At 39.6% G+C, this 17,065-nt stretch overlaps 1 protein-coding gene across 5 annotated transcripts in view; it reads left to right on the top strand.

Annotated features, from left to right (window-relative positions):
* Window positions 1-17,065, top strand: part of rps6ka2 (ribosomal protein S6 kinase, polypeptide 2) — a 436,546-nt gene that overhangs the window by 377,960 nt on the left and 41,521 nt on the right. For 4 of the 5 annotated variants that reach the window (XM_072581035.1, XM_072581037.1, XM_072581038.1 and 1 more), the window contains 3 exons: window positions 2,352-2,477; window positions 5,471-5,560; window positions 9,981-10,139. In XM_072581035.1, coding sequence (XP_072437136.1) covers window positions 2,352-2,477; window positions 5,471-5,560; window positions 9,981-10,139 — 375 coding nt within the window. The remainder of the gene's footprint in view (window positions 1-2,351; window positions 2,478-5,470; window positions 5,561-9,980; window positions 10,140-17,065) is intronic. The other variant, XM_072581036.1, reaches the window with a different exon arrangement.

Genomic DNA, 17,065 nt, shown 5'->3' with positions numbered 1-17,065 from the left:
AATCCTTAGGCTTAATTCTTAATCCTGAGGCAGTAATAGAAGCCTCTTCCTTTGATTTAAAAGTGATTTAAACACTTGTTAGCCACAGTTATGAGTCATAGAGATCTATAGTACAAAAAACTCTTCAGCCCATTGAAGTTGGACCACATATTCTGTGTAGTTTGTGTGTTATTAGCACTGTTGTCAAATGATGCATAATGTATGGTTCAATGTTGTTTCCCAATATACCCCATTGTCAACTCTCCCTTCATATCTATATAGTCTGATTTGTTTAGCTTTAATATTTTAGTTTTGAACATAACTAAATCACTTTCAAATTCAATATAAAATTATTTCATTTTATGAGAACTCTTCCCTAGAGACTCCTTTTCTACAAGATTACTCTCATTACTCCTTATTATCTAAGCTAAATCCAAAACACCCTATGCTCTAGTTAGTTCCTTGATAATATGGTTTAGAAAAGTATTCTGTATTCAACAAAATCCTTTCCACACTAGCATCAAACTGTACACAATTGGTAAGGTTTCCATTTTGTTTAAAGGGAGACAAATCTGGAAAGAATATTCCTGTTGTAACATTTAGCTCTGTTTTATAAATATAATTACAGCAATAGAGATTGTTACAGAGGTATATTGAGCTGGATTTTGAGAATCTATTGTGATTGGTCCTGAACTCAAAGAAAATTGCTTACAAAGATTTAATGGCTTCTGTCATCTAGATTTCCCCCTTCCTGTCTAGTTTTCTTTTCTGGAGAATAGGAGGTTGAGAGGCAACCTGATAAAGAGATACAGATAGAGTTAATGATAGTTGTCTCTTCCCTAGGATGAAGGGTTTCAAGACTAGGGGTACAGTTTTGATGTGAGAGGAGAGAGATTTAAAAAAGACATGACAGGCAAATGTTTTACACAGAGGGTGGTTCGTGTGTGGAATGAATTTCCTTAGGAAGTATTGGATGCAGGTACAATTACAATGTTTAAAAGACGTTTGGATAGATATATGAATAGGAAAAGTTTGGAAGGATATGGACCAGGAGTAGGAGGATGGGACTAGTTCAGTTTGGGATTATATTCAACATGGACCGGTTGGACTGAAGAGTCTGTTTCCGTGCTGTATGACTCTATGACGCAAGTCAAGAGGATCTTTAAATGTCCAGCAGCAGTGATATTATCAGTCAAGACACGTAACCAATCACAAAGATTAATTCTAATGGATGTCAAACTATGAATTACAAAAGAACCCACCAAATCCCTTTAGTCTTAATTTGTATTTTGCACATATGAAAAACAATGATTGGAAGACATCCGCGGTATTAGGGTAAAAGCCATAATATCATGAAGAAACTTTAATTGAAAAGTAAATGGAATTGCATGTCATAATGGGAGAAAATTGACATTCAACAAATATAACACTATTCTTTCACCATCTAGACAGCTTTTTAGCAGTCAGTAATACATTTTCAAACTGCTAAAAGTCCAGGCTCTACTTTATTCAACAAGGTGTATATTTCCGGAGGGTTTTTGCAGTGATAATAAAATAGTAAGCTTACACCATTTCAATTATTTTGGATTGCTTGAAGTTTGACAGGATCTCAGAAGTGGGGGGAAAGTGAGGACTGCAGATGCTGGAGATCAGAGCTGAAAATGTGTTGCTGGAAAAGCACAGCAGGTCAGGCAGCATCCAAGGAGCAGGAGAATCGACGTTTCGTGCATGAGAGAAGGGCTCATGCCCGAAACGTCGATTCTCCTGCTCCTTGGATGCTGCCTGACCTGCTGCGCTTTTCCAGCAACACAGGATCTCAGAAGCGCATTGTCTAGAAAAATACAGAATCAATGGCTACAGTTTCTATGCATCTGCAAACTCAAGTTGTTACTATCAGTTTCAGTATAATCATGATATGAATGCTGACAGTTTTGCCTTAATTACCGCTGCCAAACCAGGGATATGATATCGCCTACAAATATTACATTACAGGGAACTACAATTAATCATCACTTTTTCTTTCAAGTACACTGTAATATTAAAATGAACTAATTCAGGTGGTATACTTGTTAAATTTTAAAAAAAGGAATTGGAAATTTTTAGCAGATCATCTGTCTGTAGAAAGATAAAAAGAGGTTATCTTTCTACAGATCATTAGTAGTTTTTAAGGGACATGTCATGATACAACTTTATTGCATTTTTACAAAGGAAAGGAAAAATTGGGATAGAAGTATTGGATCTAGTGCTAATGATATTTATTTTCAAATTAAGAAACAATAAAATACACAACTTGTTCTTAAATGTAGGTGTTGATCCTGATTCCTAATAATACCCTGATTACTTCCTAGTTTTCACTTGCAATTCTGTTCCAGCAGCTACACGGGAATAATATTCACTTCACAGATGGTTATGAGTTGAAAGAGGATGTTGGTGTTGGATCATACTCCGTGTGCAAGCGATGTGTTCACAAACTCACAGCTGTAGACTATGCTGTAAAGGTAAGTCTCCATCTGTCTGCTCAGGAAATGAGCTGCATCCATTCAAGGCAATGGGTAGGTTGCATGCACCAAATGTTCTACCACAGTATGAAACAGAGTCCAAACTTTAAATCTGCTCTGTACCAGTTTTCTTCTCTCCTATTCCAGATATTAACAAGGATATAGCAAGTGCCATGTGCCCAAAGATATGGTGCAAAACTCTCACTTCTTCAGCAAAGCCTTGATAACAGAAATTGATTGACAATTTCAACTAATTCTAGTTCCACTCATGATGCTTACTCGACAAAGGCAAAATGGAGCGGATTTGGAAATCTGAACTATAAGCAATGATTGATCCTTCTTTCAAAGGGAAAATGTTCTTCCTTCTACCCTATCCATTTCCCTCATAATTTGATACACCACAATCTTTTCCCCTCTCACTCTCCTCTGTTCGAACGAAAATAATACCAGTCTGTCCAATTTTTCTTCATAGCTGAAACTTTTCAGCTGAAGCAGCATCCTGGTAAATCTCCTCTGCAACCTTTCCAACGCAACCACATCCTTCCTTTAATGTGGATTTCAGAAGTGTGCACCACACTGGAACTGTGGCCTTTTTGAGGAATCTCTGAAGTCAGACTGGCCCAAAGAAAGTGATGAGTATAGGACACAGCTGGGTAAAATATTATTGACATGGAATAAATGTACTTTAATTATCACCTAAAATTATGGAAACATTGCATTCTGTCTCGGAGATTATTAGGAGCCTTCTTCCATTACCTCAGAAGTGTCCTATTGACCAAAGCAGATATTAATGAAGAAGTCCAGCACTGCCTCCAGTGTATTAGGGCAGCCTTCAGCCTCCTGAGGAAAAAGGTGTTCAAGGACAACAACCTCACATCTGATGCCAGTCTCTTGGTATATAGAGCTGTGGTGATTTCCACCCTCCTATATGGCTGTGAGATGTGGACTGTCTACAGCAGACACCTCAATGCACGGGAATGGTACCATCAATGCTGCTTGCGCAAGATGCTGCGAATATGCTGGAAAACAAGCACATCAACACCAACATCCTTGACCAGGCCAACATCCCCAACATTGAGGCACTGACCACCCTTGATCGGCTGCGATGGGCATGTCATCTGCATAAGCGACATAAGACTTCCTAAACAGGCACTTTACTCCCAGCTTTGAAGTAACAGGCAAGCCCCAGGTGCAAAGAGGAAATGCTTCAGGGATACCCTCAAGGCCTCACTGTTGAAGTGCAGTGATCCCACTGGGAATGACTAGCCCAATACAGTCCAAAGTGGAGGAGAAGCATCCGGGAAAACATTGAGCACCTTGAGATTTGCTGTCAGGGAAAAAGCAGAAGCCAGGCGAAAACAGCAAAACGAGTGCACTGCCACACCACTGTCCCATCCACCCCTCCCAACAACCAACTTTTGTCCCAAGTGTAACAGAGTCTGCAGAAGCCACATTGGACTGTACAGCTACAGATTCACCCTGGGACTGTAAGGGAGACATCCTTGTCTGAAGGGACCATCAATGATGATGCTTTGGAACAATATGCATATGGAACGAATCTTAGGTTTTGGTCATCCTGTTATATCACTTAGCAATTTATTTTATTTTCTTTGAATGATAAATCATTCACCACTCAAGTTTTTATTTATTATTAGTTGTCCTTTTTTATATTATCAGTCTGAGGAATGTTCTGTTTGTCCTGGTGAACCTCAGTGACTACTAACAGCTCCAACTGCACACACACAAACTTAACCAACAGTACAAGCAAGTTTAGCTTCAATTGAATGTAGAATTCAGGATAATATGATGATGAAGAGTCCATGCTGAATATTCCAGGTCACAGAAGCAAAGGACTTAACTTTATCTTAGAAACATCAGTTGCAGGAAACAGGCAGCAATACTCCAGACTGCATGTTCAGCTGATTTTATTGTGCAAACCAGAATTTGAATTCAGTTCTTGAAAGTACAAGAATATAGTAAGAGTGTTTTAGGTTAAGACTGTGATGTGCAAACCAGTGAAATTCAATAAGGCCTGAAAACAGGTACAATTCCTTCCAGTGCAAGAAATAAGCAAGCTTTGTGTTGCTTGTTTATTTAAATAATTGAGGGCTGCAGCTAACACTAAATGCACTTCTGAGAGACTACACATCTGAACAGTAGATGCAAAATAACCTTGGTCCCCTTCATTACTACAATTGATGCCTGCCTTGCTCTGCTGTGAATCAGTAGTTCTAGATCCAGATTTTATGTTGAAATACAGGCATCTGACAGTTGTTTATTGAGTTTGAGATGGAACAATTATTCCTTGTATATTGTGGGTAAATATGAACTCCCAGCGGAGAGTCCTATCTACCTCCTCCACTTCCCCAGTCGAGCAGCTGGTCTTTCTCTGTGCCAGGTCTGCTCATTCTCCTTGTCATGCTGCAGTCCACAGCAACAGAAATGACCACACTCAGATCCGGAAAATGCTCGGAGCGAAACCCTTGAAGTTGGACTTGTTATGAACTCAAAGCAGCACTCATCACTCCAGAAACAAGAGCCCTATACAGCAAAGCATTGCAAATATCATATCAAAGCACCAATTCTAGTATGCATTTGATTTCTCTTTGCTGAATTAGGCATCTGTCATGCATTGAGCAGTTACTTCGCAATTAAAGGTTTCACCATGTGAAATTAGTAAGACTTACTCATCTTTTTCAATAACTCAGGCCTTGTGCTTCCATCCTTTACCTGCATAGAATATGGATTGGTGGCTGAGAGATTTTACTTACTCTGATTCTATAAAGTGCAGAGATTTCATCACAGTAAATATAAGTATGCCCTTCCTGCTGTATCTACAGTAAAGCTATACCCTGATACGATTGGCCTTCAGGGAGCAACTGTGAACAGCAAGAAAATCAGAAAGAAAAATAATAGAGAAAAAAACATTATTTACATTGCAAACACAGAAGTGGATGGAATTAATAACTGTGCTTTCACTCTGTTATTTCCAGATTATTGACAAAAGCAAAAGAGATCCATCAGAGGAAATTGAAATTTTACTGCGATATGGACAACATCCAAATATTATCACCCTGAAGGATGTGAGTAGACCAGACACTTTATTACACTGTACTGTTGGCATATGTTTAGCACTTTGAAAGATGTTGTTCTAACATGGCACAGATTATTGTTCATAATTGTTAAACTTCATGGAAAACGCTTAACCAAGTTATTACCTTTCATCTTATTTTCTCTTCGTAATGGTTTGGTAGAATTAATACCCATAGGATTGAACATTGGATTATGATTGGTTCTTTGGTTAGATGAAATCATTTTTCTATCTTCCTTACATAGATCAGAATTCTTTTCAAACTGCATTTGCAAAAGGTAATTTGTCAGATAGTAGAAGATTGAGTTGTTTAGACCCCATAATCTGGTACCTGAGTCTAGAATTGCCACAGATTTCCTGTTGAAGGTTGTCATGTCAGTTTCACTCATTTATGTCAAGGAGCTAGAGTTCTTCTTACTATTTGCAGTAACGTGATAATGGATAGGGTGCATTCACAAGGCAAGTAACTCTGTAATGCTAAACTGTGTATCTAACTGCAACATGTTAGGGAAGGTTGAATCTTTCTTGATAGACAAAACTTCTCAGTTCTGCTACCATACTTTTAACTCTATTTTGTGTGTTGTCAGATCCTCTATATTGTAGTTACAAATCAGAGACAGATACAGTAAACTGGAGTTGTGCTTTGGTCTTACCAAGATCTGATTCAAGATTAAGGAACTTCCCTGCATTTTTGTTCCAACCCTCCAGCAGCTAATCCCAGTGCTTTGTTTATTTTATTTGTTTTTATTAACTTGTATGTGTATACCCTGGATCTCTTTTACGTTCACCTCATGCTGTTATTTTACAAGGAATTATATATATTTCTATATTCTACAACATGCAGATCATATTTATCTAGATTGAAATTAATTTACTAATTACACACATTCTACAAGTTTAAAAATCATTTTATGTTTTCTTTTTCAAAATCTTCCTCAGTACTAGTTGTGACCCCAATATGGTGTCATTCCTGAATTTATAAATTACAGGCAGATGTTATAGATCCCTGTCAACATGTGTGAAGGCAGGGTGTACTTAAATGCAGTATATGGTTTGCCCACTATCTATTCAACCTGCCTTGAATTTTACAGGACTGGGATGTTATGAGGAGGAGGTTAGGTAAGGGGTGGTTGGATATTCATGCATCCTGTCCAACCATGGGCCCGTTGAGATTCATCAGACTCCCCCATGTTATTTCACTTGCGCTGGGGAATTCCACATCAAACATATATGCCCTTTAATCTTCTCATCACTGGCCTCTCAAACCTAGCCTCATCCCATCACTCCCAAGCTGCACTGAGATGGCCTGGTTTTACTTGTAGTTTCTAGTTTTAGTTTTGTAGTCAGCTAGCTATTCATTGTGTTGCTTACTCCAAGTTCCACATGTACTGACCTTGGTTACATAATTATTATAGAAGGCTGCTTGTCAATCCACTTAGTATGGGTCTTCTCCTACTGCCAGGTAAATCATGGTGGGAGTGGGATGAGGCATTTAACTGACAATTAAGACTTGTCAAAGCAATTATGAAAACTCACGCATATTCTATCTGGTATATTACCCTTATTTAATTTTTGTGTTGCTTCTTCAAATAATTAAAGCATGTCAGCCTAGTGTGATCTTTCTGTTCAAAATCACCTTATTAAATATTGTCTGCCATTTTCATTCTTTGTCACTTGAGAACCAAGAGAGCTTATTTTTTCCAATTTATCTTCCATAGTTTCCACCTATTCTTCTCAAAATTCAGCTACTGTCTCACAATTTATTACATTGGTCATTTTCTCACTTGAATCATTTGTAATTATTATTTTTAAAATTCTATTTTATTATGATTACTATTGATTAGATACTTCCCATACTAAAAATAAACTAAGGATATTATTAAACTAGATAGGGTTCAGAAAAGGTTTACCAGCACGTTTCTGGGAATGAAGGGCTTAGGATATAAAAGAAATAGACTGGAAAAACTGAGATTATTTTTATTGGAACATAGAAGGTTGAGGGGTGACCTTATTGAGGTTTATAAAATCACGTGGGGAATAGATAAGGTGAATGGCAAGGATCCTTTCCCTTCAATGGAGGCTTTCAAAACTACAGGGCACATTCTTAAGATGAGAGGAGAAAGATTTCAAAAGAACATGAGGGGCACAGAGAGTGTAAATATGGAATTAACTGCCAGAGAAAGTGAGGGTTGCAGGTACAGTTACAATGTTGAAAAGTTATTTGGATAAGTTCATAAATAGAGTATAGAGTCATAGAGATGTACAGCACAGAAGCAGACCCTTCGGTCCAACTTCGGTCCATGCCGACCAGATATCTGAACCCAATCTAGTCCCACCTGCCAATAGAGTCAGAGAGACGTATAACACGGAAACAGACTCTTCAGATAGGAAAGGTTTGGCAGGATCTGGGCCAAATGCAGGTAATTGGGTTTAGTTTAGTTTGGGTACGTGGTCAGCGTGGACTGATTGGACCAAAGGGTCTGTTTCCATGCTGTATGACGCTATGACTGTATTGTTTCCGTGGGACTGAATGAAGGTATTGCACAAATTACTGTACCAGTACAAGGGAGACAGTGGTATAGTGATAATATCATTTGATTACTGATCTAGAAGACCAAGCTAATACTTAGGGTATAGGTTCAAATTAGATGATGACAATTGATGGTGTTTAAATTCAAATGAATGGAGTCTGGAATTGAAAACTGAGGTAGAGTCTTCTAGGGGCCATGTACAAAATGGGCTATGGTGTGCTTTGTTGCAAAATCAATCATGAAGTCCAGTAAGTACTATATCGAAGTTGAGAGCAACTCACATTTTTAATGCAGCTGGCCTGCATTTCAATGAATTTCTCACTCGGTAGCCTTGAATTATCTATTAAGGAGAATTGTTGCTTGTTGGCTATTTTGTTAGTGCCTCACCTTGCCTCACTAATGTGAAGTTGCCTATCCCACCAAATGTGCCAAGCAAACTGAATGCTGAAAATTCTCAACATGGAAGTCAAAGTGGGTAGCTATCGATTTCTGCTGTGAAGATTCAAGTTGCTCAGCAACAATTAGCATCTCACAGGTCAATCCATGGGCACCAGCCACATGCATCCCTCAGCCATGCATATTGGCATCTGATACCTTCCACCATCTCATGATTCTCATGGCACCTTGCAGAATGTTTAGAAACCACAGACCTACATTGCAAAGTGCACCAGCGACTAGCGTTGAAAGGCTGCTACAGGAACACTTTGAGTAGTGGGGCAAGCCACCCAGCTCATGCATTGGAACAGCCTGCATCTCAAAAATGCTTTCTTGCTGTCTTAGTGCTCACTTATTGAGAGCTTACCTGTAATTAGCAGCATTATACCTTGCCATATCATGCCTTGTCTATTAGTGCATTGGCACTTCAGCTAGAGTCAAAGGCTGTCAGTACAGTTGTGTTGACATGGTCTTTTGAGTGGACAGAGATCTGGCCAGGGAGATGACGGGGGCACATCTGCCTGCATGACACAATAAGATGGGCATTACAAAGGTGTAATGTAGTGGCTGAGGAGGCAAGGAGTACAATTGGAAGCAAAGTTAAATGTGATGGGTCTCCACTTTGAGGAATGGTTGAAAATAGTCTGTCACAAAGTAAGGTAAAGGGAGACCTGGAGGGTCTGGGGTTGTTAGAGAGTTAGGTAATTCAGTTGAAGGGAACAGAGTCCTTGATTCTGACCTCGTGGGACTGCAAGTTGGTCATTTGGAAGTACTCTATCTACAATTCCAAATTTGTCATATGTATTGCTGTTGGGCAAGCCTTCATCTGTGAACATAAGAATGACTCCCTTCACTAGTTTCAACCCCTTATCTCTGCAGGATTATGAATGATTTGGGGGGATTGACAAGGTACTAATTTGAGAAAACATACGAGTAGGGATCTCAAATCATTTTATTGTTTCTTGTTGTTCGCTATATAGTGAGCAGTGAGATGAGTCTGTTGTTGCACTATGGAGTCTCAGCTATAAATAATTTGTTATGAAAAAAGATTGCTTATCACTTACAGTTTTCAAGCCAAAACCTGAACTAATTGTCACAATGTACCATTTATTGTTGATCAGTCTATTTTAAACTAGTGCACTGCAAACATATTAAGCTCAGCAGAAATCACATTATGTTTGCTGAAATTATAATCACAACATACATGATAAAGAGGTAATAGGCTTATGATTTCATACAATAGTACCACATCAATACCAAGCTGAATTCTCCAAAGATAATAACAGAAAACATATCATACACTGTGTATTAGAATGGCTTTATGCAAATTATATGAGCGTGAGGTTATGAACTATACTATTTTACTTGTGAATCTTTGTTGCATCACAGAGCTCATTAAAGCAAATAAATCGTACCTGACCTTGTTTTTGTTTGCTTTAAATTCAGGTATATGATGATGGAAAGTATTTGTATCTTGTCATGGAACTAATGAGAGGAGGGGAGCTGCTGGACAGGATCCTACTGCAGAAGTGTTTCTCAGAAAGAGAGGCCAGTGCAGTACTTTATACAATCACAAAGACTGTGGAATACCTACACTCACAAGGGGTATGTTCTCATTGTTAATCTGCTAGATTTCAATTTCCATAAGCACAGAGTCATGCAGTATACATGCATCCAAAAATCAACTTGGGGGAAATGTGTACATTTTCCTTGAAGCCCTGCTTCTAAATTCTGTCTTTAGCTTGGAGCACTTCCATGTTCTGGGCAGACTACATCCCCAATATTTTCTGGCTTGGAAGGAGGATAAGAGAGTCCGCTCCTGCTGCATTTCATGTTGAGCAACATGAGCCAGAGGATGCAAACATCACCAGATAACTTATAAGCATTCAGGCATTGAAAGGTTAACAACAATTAGAAAAGGCAGAAAGACCAGCAATGGCTAGCCTATGTCACTTAAGTAGGAATGGTCAGTTTGTTCCTGTTGCAGGCAGAGACCATACCCCAGTTCTTGGGAGAATTTCCATAATTTATAGATGGCTTGGAGCATCAGTCTCTTGAACTCTGCATTTTGTGGGAAATTGTGCATAAATGTGAAGTAAATGTAATGCAACAAAATGAATGAAAGCTGTTCAAGGTCTCAGCTAGAGCCATGAAGAGGACTAAATGGGACCAGAGGGTGAGTAGTGAAGTAATACCTGTATTCAGGGGTAATTTGTATTGGAACCAAAGGATGTGAAGTAGTTACACAGTTCCAGCAGCATACAATCCCTGATATCCAATTTTCTTCATTCATAAAGAGAATCACTTATGGTTGTAAACATCCTGCAGAACGTAGTGAAGATGTTGACATCCAGGATTAAATTTGCACTCAATTTTGAGGACAGAGAAAAACCCAATAAGAACGTGAACATGGCCTGCTGAAAGATGCTGAGAACCATCATGCTTATGGTGGAGAGATATATGGACAATAAACATTTTAAGGAGATATACCTCCAACCAAAACCAGGTGCTCTAAGACAATTCTCATAAGATATAAGGGAAGAAGCTATTATTGCTACCACTTGTCAGGAATACCACCACCTGTCCTCTAGGCTAAAAACTGTTTCATAAATTGTTTCAGAAATCTAAGAGAATAAAGTACTATTGCATTTATATGGTGCCTCTCCTGACACATCATTGTATTAAAGTGCTTTACAGCCAAGAAAATGCATTTCAAATGAGTTTAGTATTGCAAGGTAGGGAAATAAAGCAGTGAAATAAAAGAACCACAAATGCTGGAAATCTGAAACAAAAACAGAAATTGCTGGAGATATTCAGCAGGCCTGGCAGCATCTGTGGCAAGAAAGCAGAATCACCATTTTGAATCTAGTGACCTTTCATCAGAACTGATAGCAACTAGGAAAAGGTGGTATTTACTGATTTAAACATTTACTAAATTTATTTTACATGCTATGTTGACGTGGTCATTAATGGTTATTGGGCTAATTTCAGCATTAATTTGCTGAATAAAGGAATTTTGTACCAATAAACTGAGAATTTTTACACCAGTTTATAACGCTACCTTGTCTCTATTATTCATGCTCATCTACAGTATCAAACTCTTACTTCACTCTCACAAATATTTATATTAAATTTTGTTGACTCATCTTGAGTAATAGAAGGTTACAGAGAGATGATGAATAAGCATTTAACAACAAAACCATAAGACCATGTTAGCTATTATTATTGTACTTGTTATTTGTAACGAATATTCAGATGTGTATTGTGCCCGAACAAACAATGGTCTCATGATTCAAGTCATATTCAAACGGGCTGTTTATTTATCTGAAGCTTCAAATCTCTTCTTAGAATGAACAAATTAGTTTTAAGACTACAAATTTTAAAACATTGCAGTGGGAACAATGTTGTTAAACCAACAGCTGATGTAGTTAAGTAATATTTTCAGTTGTTCAAAAGAGTGAACAGAGTCTCAACACGCATCATGTGTTGAAAAGCCCAGTTTCTCTTATGCTAGTTTCTCAATGATCAGTGTAAATTCCAGTTTGAACTGCCTGGTACCACTTTCTCCTTTCTGATAAAGGTGACTGTAAATCTTCCAAGTACTCACTCACTCAGACTGAGGTGTACGGAATGAAGAAAGAAACAACACTTACCCTGGTGCATCTAAGATTGCCCGTGCCATTTCCAGAGATGGCTTAGCTCTTAGTAAGAACTCTATTGCAACCTCCCAATTCGTCCAACTCCGCCGCATCTGTACGGATGAAGAGACAGTCTACTCCCATGCATCCCAGATGTCCACCTATTTTGAACAAAGTGCTTTTCCCCCCTCTGTCATCCAGACAGCCCTTTACCTCACCACCTCCATTCCCTGTTCCACTGCTCTAAACCCTCCCCCCCACCAAACACAATAAAGGCAGAGTCCCCTTGTCCTTACCTACCAACCCACCAGTCTCTGCACCCAACACATCATCCTTAAACACTTCTGCCAACTCCAAATAGACCGCACCATCAAAATCATCTTCCCCTCCCCACCCTGCTCTGCCTTCCGCAAGTACCAGTTCTTTCAACAGTCCTTGGTTTGTGCCACTCTCCCCACCAACACACCCCCGCCCCACCCCCGAACCCCCAGTTACCTTCCCCTGCAACTGGAAAAAATAAAAACCTGCCGGTACAGCATCCCCCCTCACCTCCATCCAGGGCTCCAGACATTCCTTTCAGGTGAGACAGAAGTTCACCTGCCTCTCTTCCAACCTAGTTTACTGCATCAGGTGTTCCCGATGTGCACTCTTCTGCATCGTGTGACCAAGCGTAAACTTAGGGAACAGTTCACTGAGCATCTCAGCCAGGCCCACAGGGCCCGGCTGGACCTCCCAGTCACCGCCTATTTTAATTCCCCTACCCATTCCCTTTCTAACATGACCATCCATGGCCTTCTCTATTACCACAATGAACCAAACCACAAATTGGAGGAACAACGCCTCATCTTTTGCCTGAGCAGCCTACAAACCAGAGGATTCAACATTGAGTTTGCCAATTTCAAGTAACTTCCCTTCCCATTCACGACTCCCTTCCCAGCCCTTCCCCCTCCCTTCCATTCCTTCTGCCACCAACTGGATTCATTCTTCCCATTGACCAACAGGTTGCACCCTCTACCTGTCTTCACCTATCCCCACTTCACCACCCCATCCCCGCCACCCCTTTTATCTGCAGCTCCCCCTACACCCACCTTCCATCCTGAAGAAGGGTTATACATGAAACGTTGACTTCTCCACTTCCAGATGCTGCCTGGCTTGCTGTGTTCTTCCAGTCTCCTACCTATCTACTACAGCTCTTAGTAAGATGCTGGAAGAAATTAAGTCAGTTCACTTTTGATGAACCATTAGACTTAACATTTTCCTAAGGGTGTCAAATATGATAAACTGCATAAAGTCGTTAAACTGTCTTTTTGTAACAGTGATTTCAAAGTGTATTTCAATCCTTTAAAGTGAAGGTATTATTAATACTTTATGTGCTCCTCTATTTTAAATCTTTCTACCTAACAGCAAAGAAACTTGAACCATGGTCAGCTGCACACTTATGTTCAGCTGGCTGGACCATTGGAAGCTGAGAGATGACTTTATACAGGTTTATAAAATCCTGAGGAGTATGGATAGGATGAATTGCCAATATCTTTTTCCCAGGCTAAGAGAGTTCAAAACTAGAGGGCATAGATTTGAAGCGAGAGGGGAAGTGTTGGAGGTGGGTACAATTACAACATTTAAAAGGCATCTGATGGGTACATGAAAAGAAAGAGTTTAAAGGGATATGGGCCAAATACTGGCAAATGGGACTAGATTAATGTAGGATATCTGGTTAGCATGGAGAAGTTGGACTGAAGGGTCTGTTTCCTTACTGTATAGCTCTATAACTTCAGAATATTCATTTACACCAATGCTGAGCATTTAAACAGTATTTTCCAGGATTGCTCAATCACTCTTTATGGACATATGGGTTTGATCTTGCAGTTCATTCTGACTAACTATCCTGTACCGCTTTCCTCTATGTCAAATAAAACATAAGAGTTAGGAGCAGTAGTAGGCAATTTAGTTCTCAAGCCTGTTCCAACATTTAATACGAATATGAATAATCTCAACTCGGCCTCAACTCCATTTATCTGTCTGTTGTTTGTAATTTTTCAGCCCACTACTAATTGAGAAATCTGTTTATCTCCTCCTTACATTTAATCAATGGCCCAGCACATCATTCTGGGGTGGTGAATTCCATAAATCCACGACTCATTGAGAGAAATAATTTCTCCTCAGCTCTATTAAAAATCTGCTCCACCTTATCCTAAAACTATGAACTCTTGTTCTAGATTGTCCCACATGAGAAAACATTCTCTCTACTTTGTCAATCCCCTTTAGCATCTTAGATATCTCAATCATATCTCCCCTCATTCTTCTAAATTCCAGAGAATATAGACTGAAACTGCTGAATTGCTGTTCATTAGACAAACTCCTCATCCCTGGCATCAATCTAGTGAATGGCTTCTGAACTGCCTCCAATGCAACTGTATCCCTCCTCAAGCAAGGGACCAAAATTGTTTGCAATACTCAGTGTGCAATCTTATTAATACCTTGTACAGTTGCAGGAACACTTGCCTACTTTTATACTCTGTCTTTGACAATAAATGTCATTTGTTTTCCTTGTTAACCACTGTCCCTGCATACTAGTTTTTTGCAATTCTTGCATGAGCACACTAAGATTCTCCTGCACCAAAGCACTCTGAAGTTCCTCTCTATTTAGATGATACTCTATAAGTTGTCTTTTTATTCATCTCACCAATATGGGTGATCTCCATTTTCACATTAAATTTAATTTGCCAAATTTTGGCCCTTTCACAAATCCTTATCCATTTGTAAATTTCTGATTTTTTCATTATGGCTTTGTTTCCCATCCATTTTAGTGTCATCTGCAAATTTGGCTCTAGTACTTTCTATTCCTACATCCAAGTCATTGATGTAGATTGTAAATTGTTGGGGCTGAAGTTTACATTAGTTAACATCTTTCCAAACAGAAAAAGACCCATTTATCCTGACTTTCTGTTCTCTGTTGGTTAGCCAATTACCTATCCAAGATAATAACATACTCCTAACCCCATGTGATCTTACCATGTGTAACAGACTTTTGCAGCACCTTTTCAAATACCTTCTGGAAGTCCAGATACACGATATCTACAGGTTCCCCATTATCCAATGTGGTTGTTGCCTCTTCAAATAACTAGCAAATTGGTTTACCCTTCATAAAACAATGCTTTCTATTGTTGTGGGGAAAATCACCAGCCTCAGAGTCAGAGTCGGGGTTCAACGACAGAGTTTATTGTACAAGGAAATACCCGAGTTCCGGAGAGAGAGAGAGAGAGAGAGACATCAACTGTGCAGTGGTGAGCCGAAAGTCTTCTCTCCACCTCGAGCACATGTTAAGATACTTTTATACATTTTGTAATGTAATAGGTCAGTGATGAGGTTATTGTCTTTGTAACATAGTTTGTTTATTGTAAACATTGCAGAATCATTGATAGTTTTAGTGCAGTCATTGTCAGTTCCAGCACAGCCTTTGTTAATTTCCGTGCGGTCATTGTCAATTTCAATGTCTACATGGATGTCCATTGCTGTAGTAATGGGCACTAATCACTCTTCCTGAGAAGGATGATTACTGCAGCCCTGGCTATTAGCACTTTGTATTGAGTCTATCAAACAGTTAACATTTCTGTCAATGGTGTTGCCTGGACCCAGACATATCAGCAGGCAGTATACACTACTCATGTATATTCTCACCCCTACCCGCCTTAAGCTAATCAGGTTGTGAGTGCGTTGTGCTGGCAACCAGGTGGTCCCAGGCAGTATCTGTGTTTGCTCTGTTGTCTCTTTCCATATTGTGGTCTGGTGGCCATCTTGTGTATCAAGTGGCCAATTTATGGCTCAGCGGCCATCTGGTGTGTCCATGTGCCTAGTGTCACCCTGCCCTGTGCCATCTCCCACTTCACTCCTCCCTTGTGGTCAAGCAGACAACTTTGGAGATCTCTCGCAGACCATCCAATTTACTTCTTTAATAATGAATTCTAATAATTTCCCAATTGCACATTAAACTAACTGGTCTGTGGTTTCCTATTTTCTGCCGCCCCTTATTTTTGAATAAAGGTGTTGTAATAGCATTTTTCCAATTCACTAGAATCTTTCTGTCATCCAGGTAATTTTGGAACATTGTAACTCTGCTGCCACTTCCTTTCAGACCCTGAGATGTAGGTGATAGGGCCCTAAGGACCTGACTGCCTTCACTCCCAATAGTCCCTAGTGATGACAATTTTCCCAGGTTCCGTTCTTTCTAGAACCCTCTGTATTACCTGTTACTATTGCGATGTTGCTAATGTTCTGCACTGTGAAAACTGAAGCAAAATATTGATTTCGTAACTCTGCCATTTCTGTGTCCCCCATTATTAATTTCCTAGTCTTTTCCTGCAAGGGACTAACATTCACTTTCCCTATTTTCTTCCCTTTTGTGTACTTACAGATGCTTGCTGTCCATTTTTATATTTTATAGAGTCATAGAGTCATAGAGATGTACAACATGGAAATAGACCCTTTGGTCCAACCCGTCCATACCGACCAGATATCCCAACCCAATCAAGTCCCACCTGCCAGCATCCGGCCCATATCCCCCCAAACCCTTCCTATTCATATACCCATCCAAATGCCTCTTAAATGTTGTAATTGTACCAGCCTTCACCACATCCTCTGGCAGTTCATTCCATACGCGTACCACCCTCTGCGTGAAAAAGTTGCCCCTTAGGTCTCTTTTATATCTTTCTCTTCTCACCCTAAACCCATGCCCTCTAGTTCTGGACTCCCTGACCCCAGGGAAAAGACTTTGTCTATTTATCCTATCCATGCCCCTCACAATTTTGTAAACCTCTATAAGGTCACCCCTCCGACGCTCCAGGGAAAACAGCCCCAGCCTGTTCAGCCTCTCCCTGTAGCTCAGATCCTCCAACC

The sequence above is a fragment of the Chiloscyllium punctatum genome, chromosome 11 (genome assembly GCF_047496795.1).
Source record: "Chiloscyllium punctatum isolate Juve2018m chromosome 11, sChiPun1.3, whole genome shotgun sequence".
Taxonomy (NCBI): domain Eukaryota; kingdom Metazoa; phylum Chordata; class Chondrichthyes; order Orectolobiformes; family Hemiscylliidae; genus Chiloscyllium; species Chiloscyllium punctatum.
Note: the sequence above shows the minus strand (reverse complement) of the source record. Positions and strands in the feature narration are given on the sequence as shown.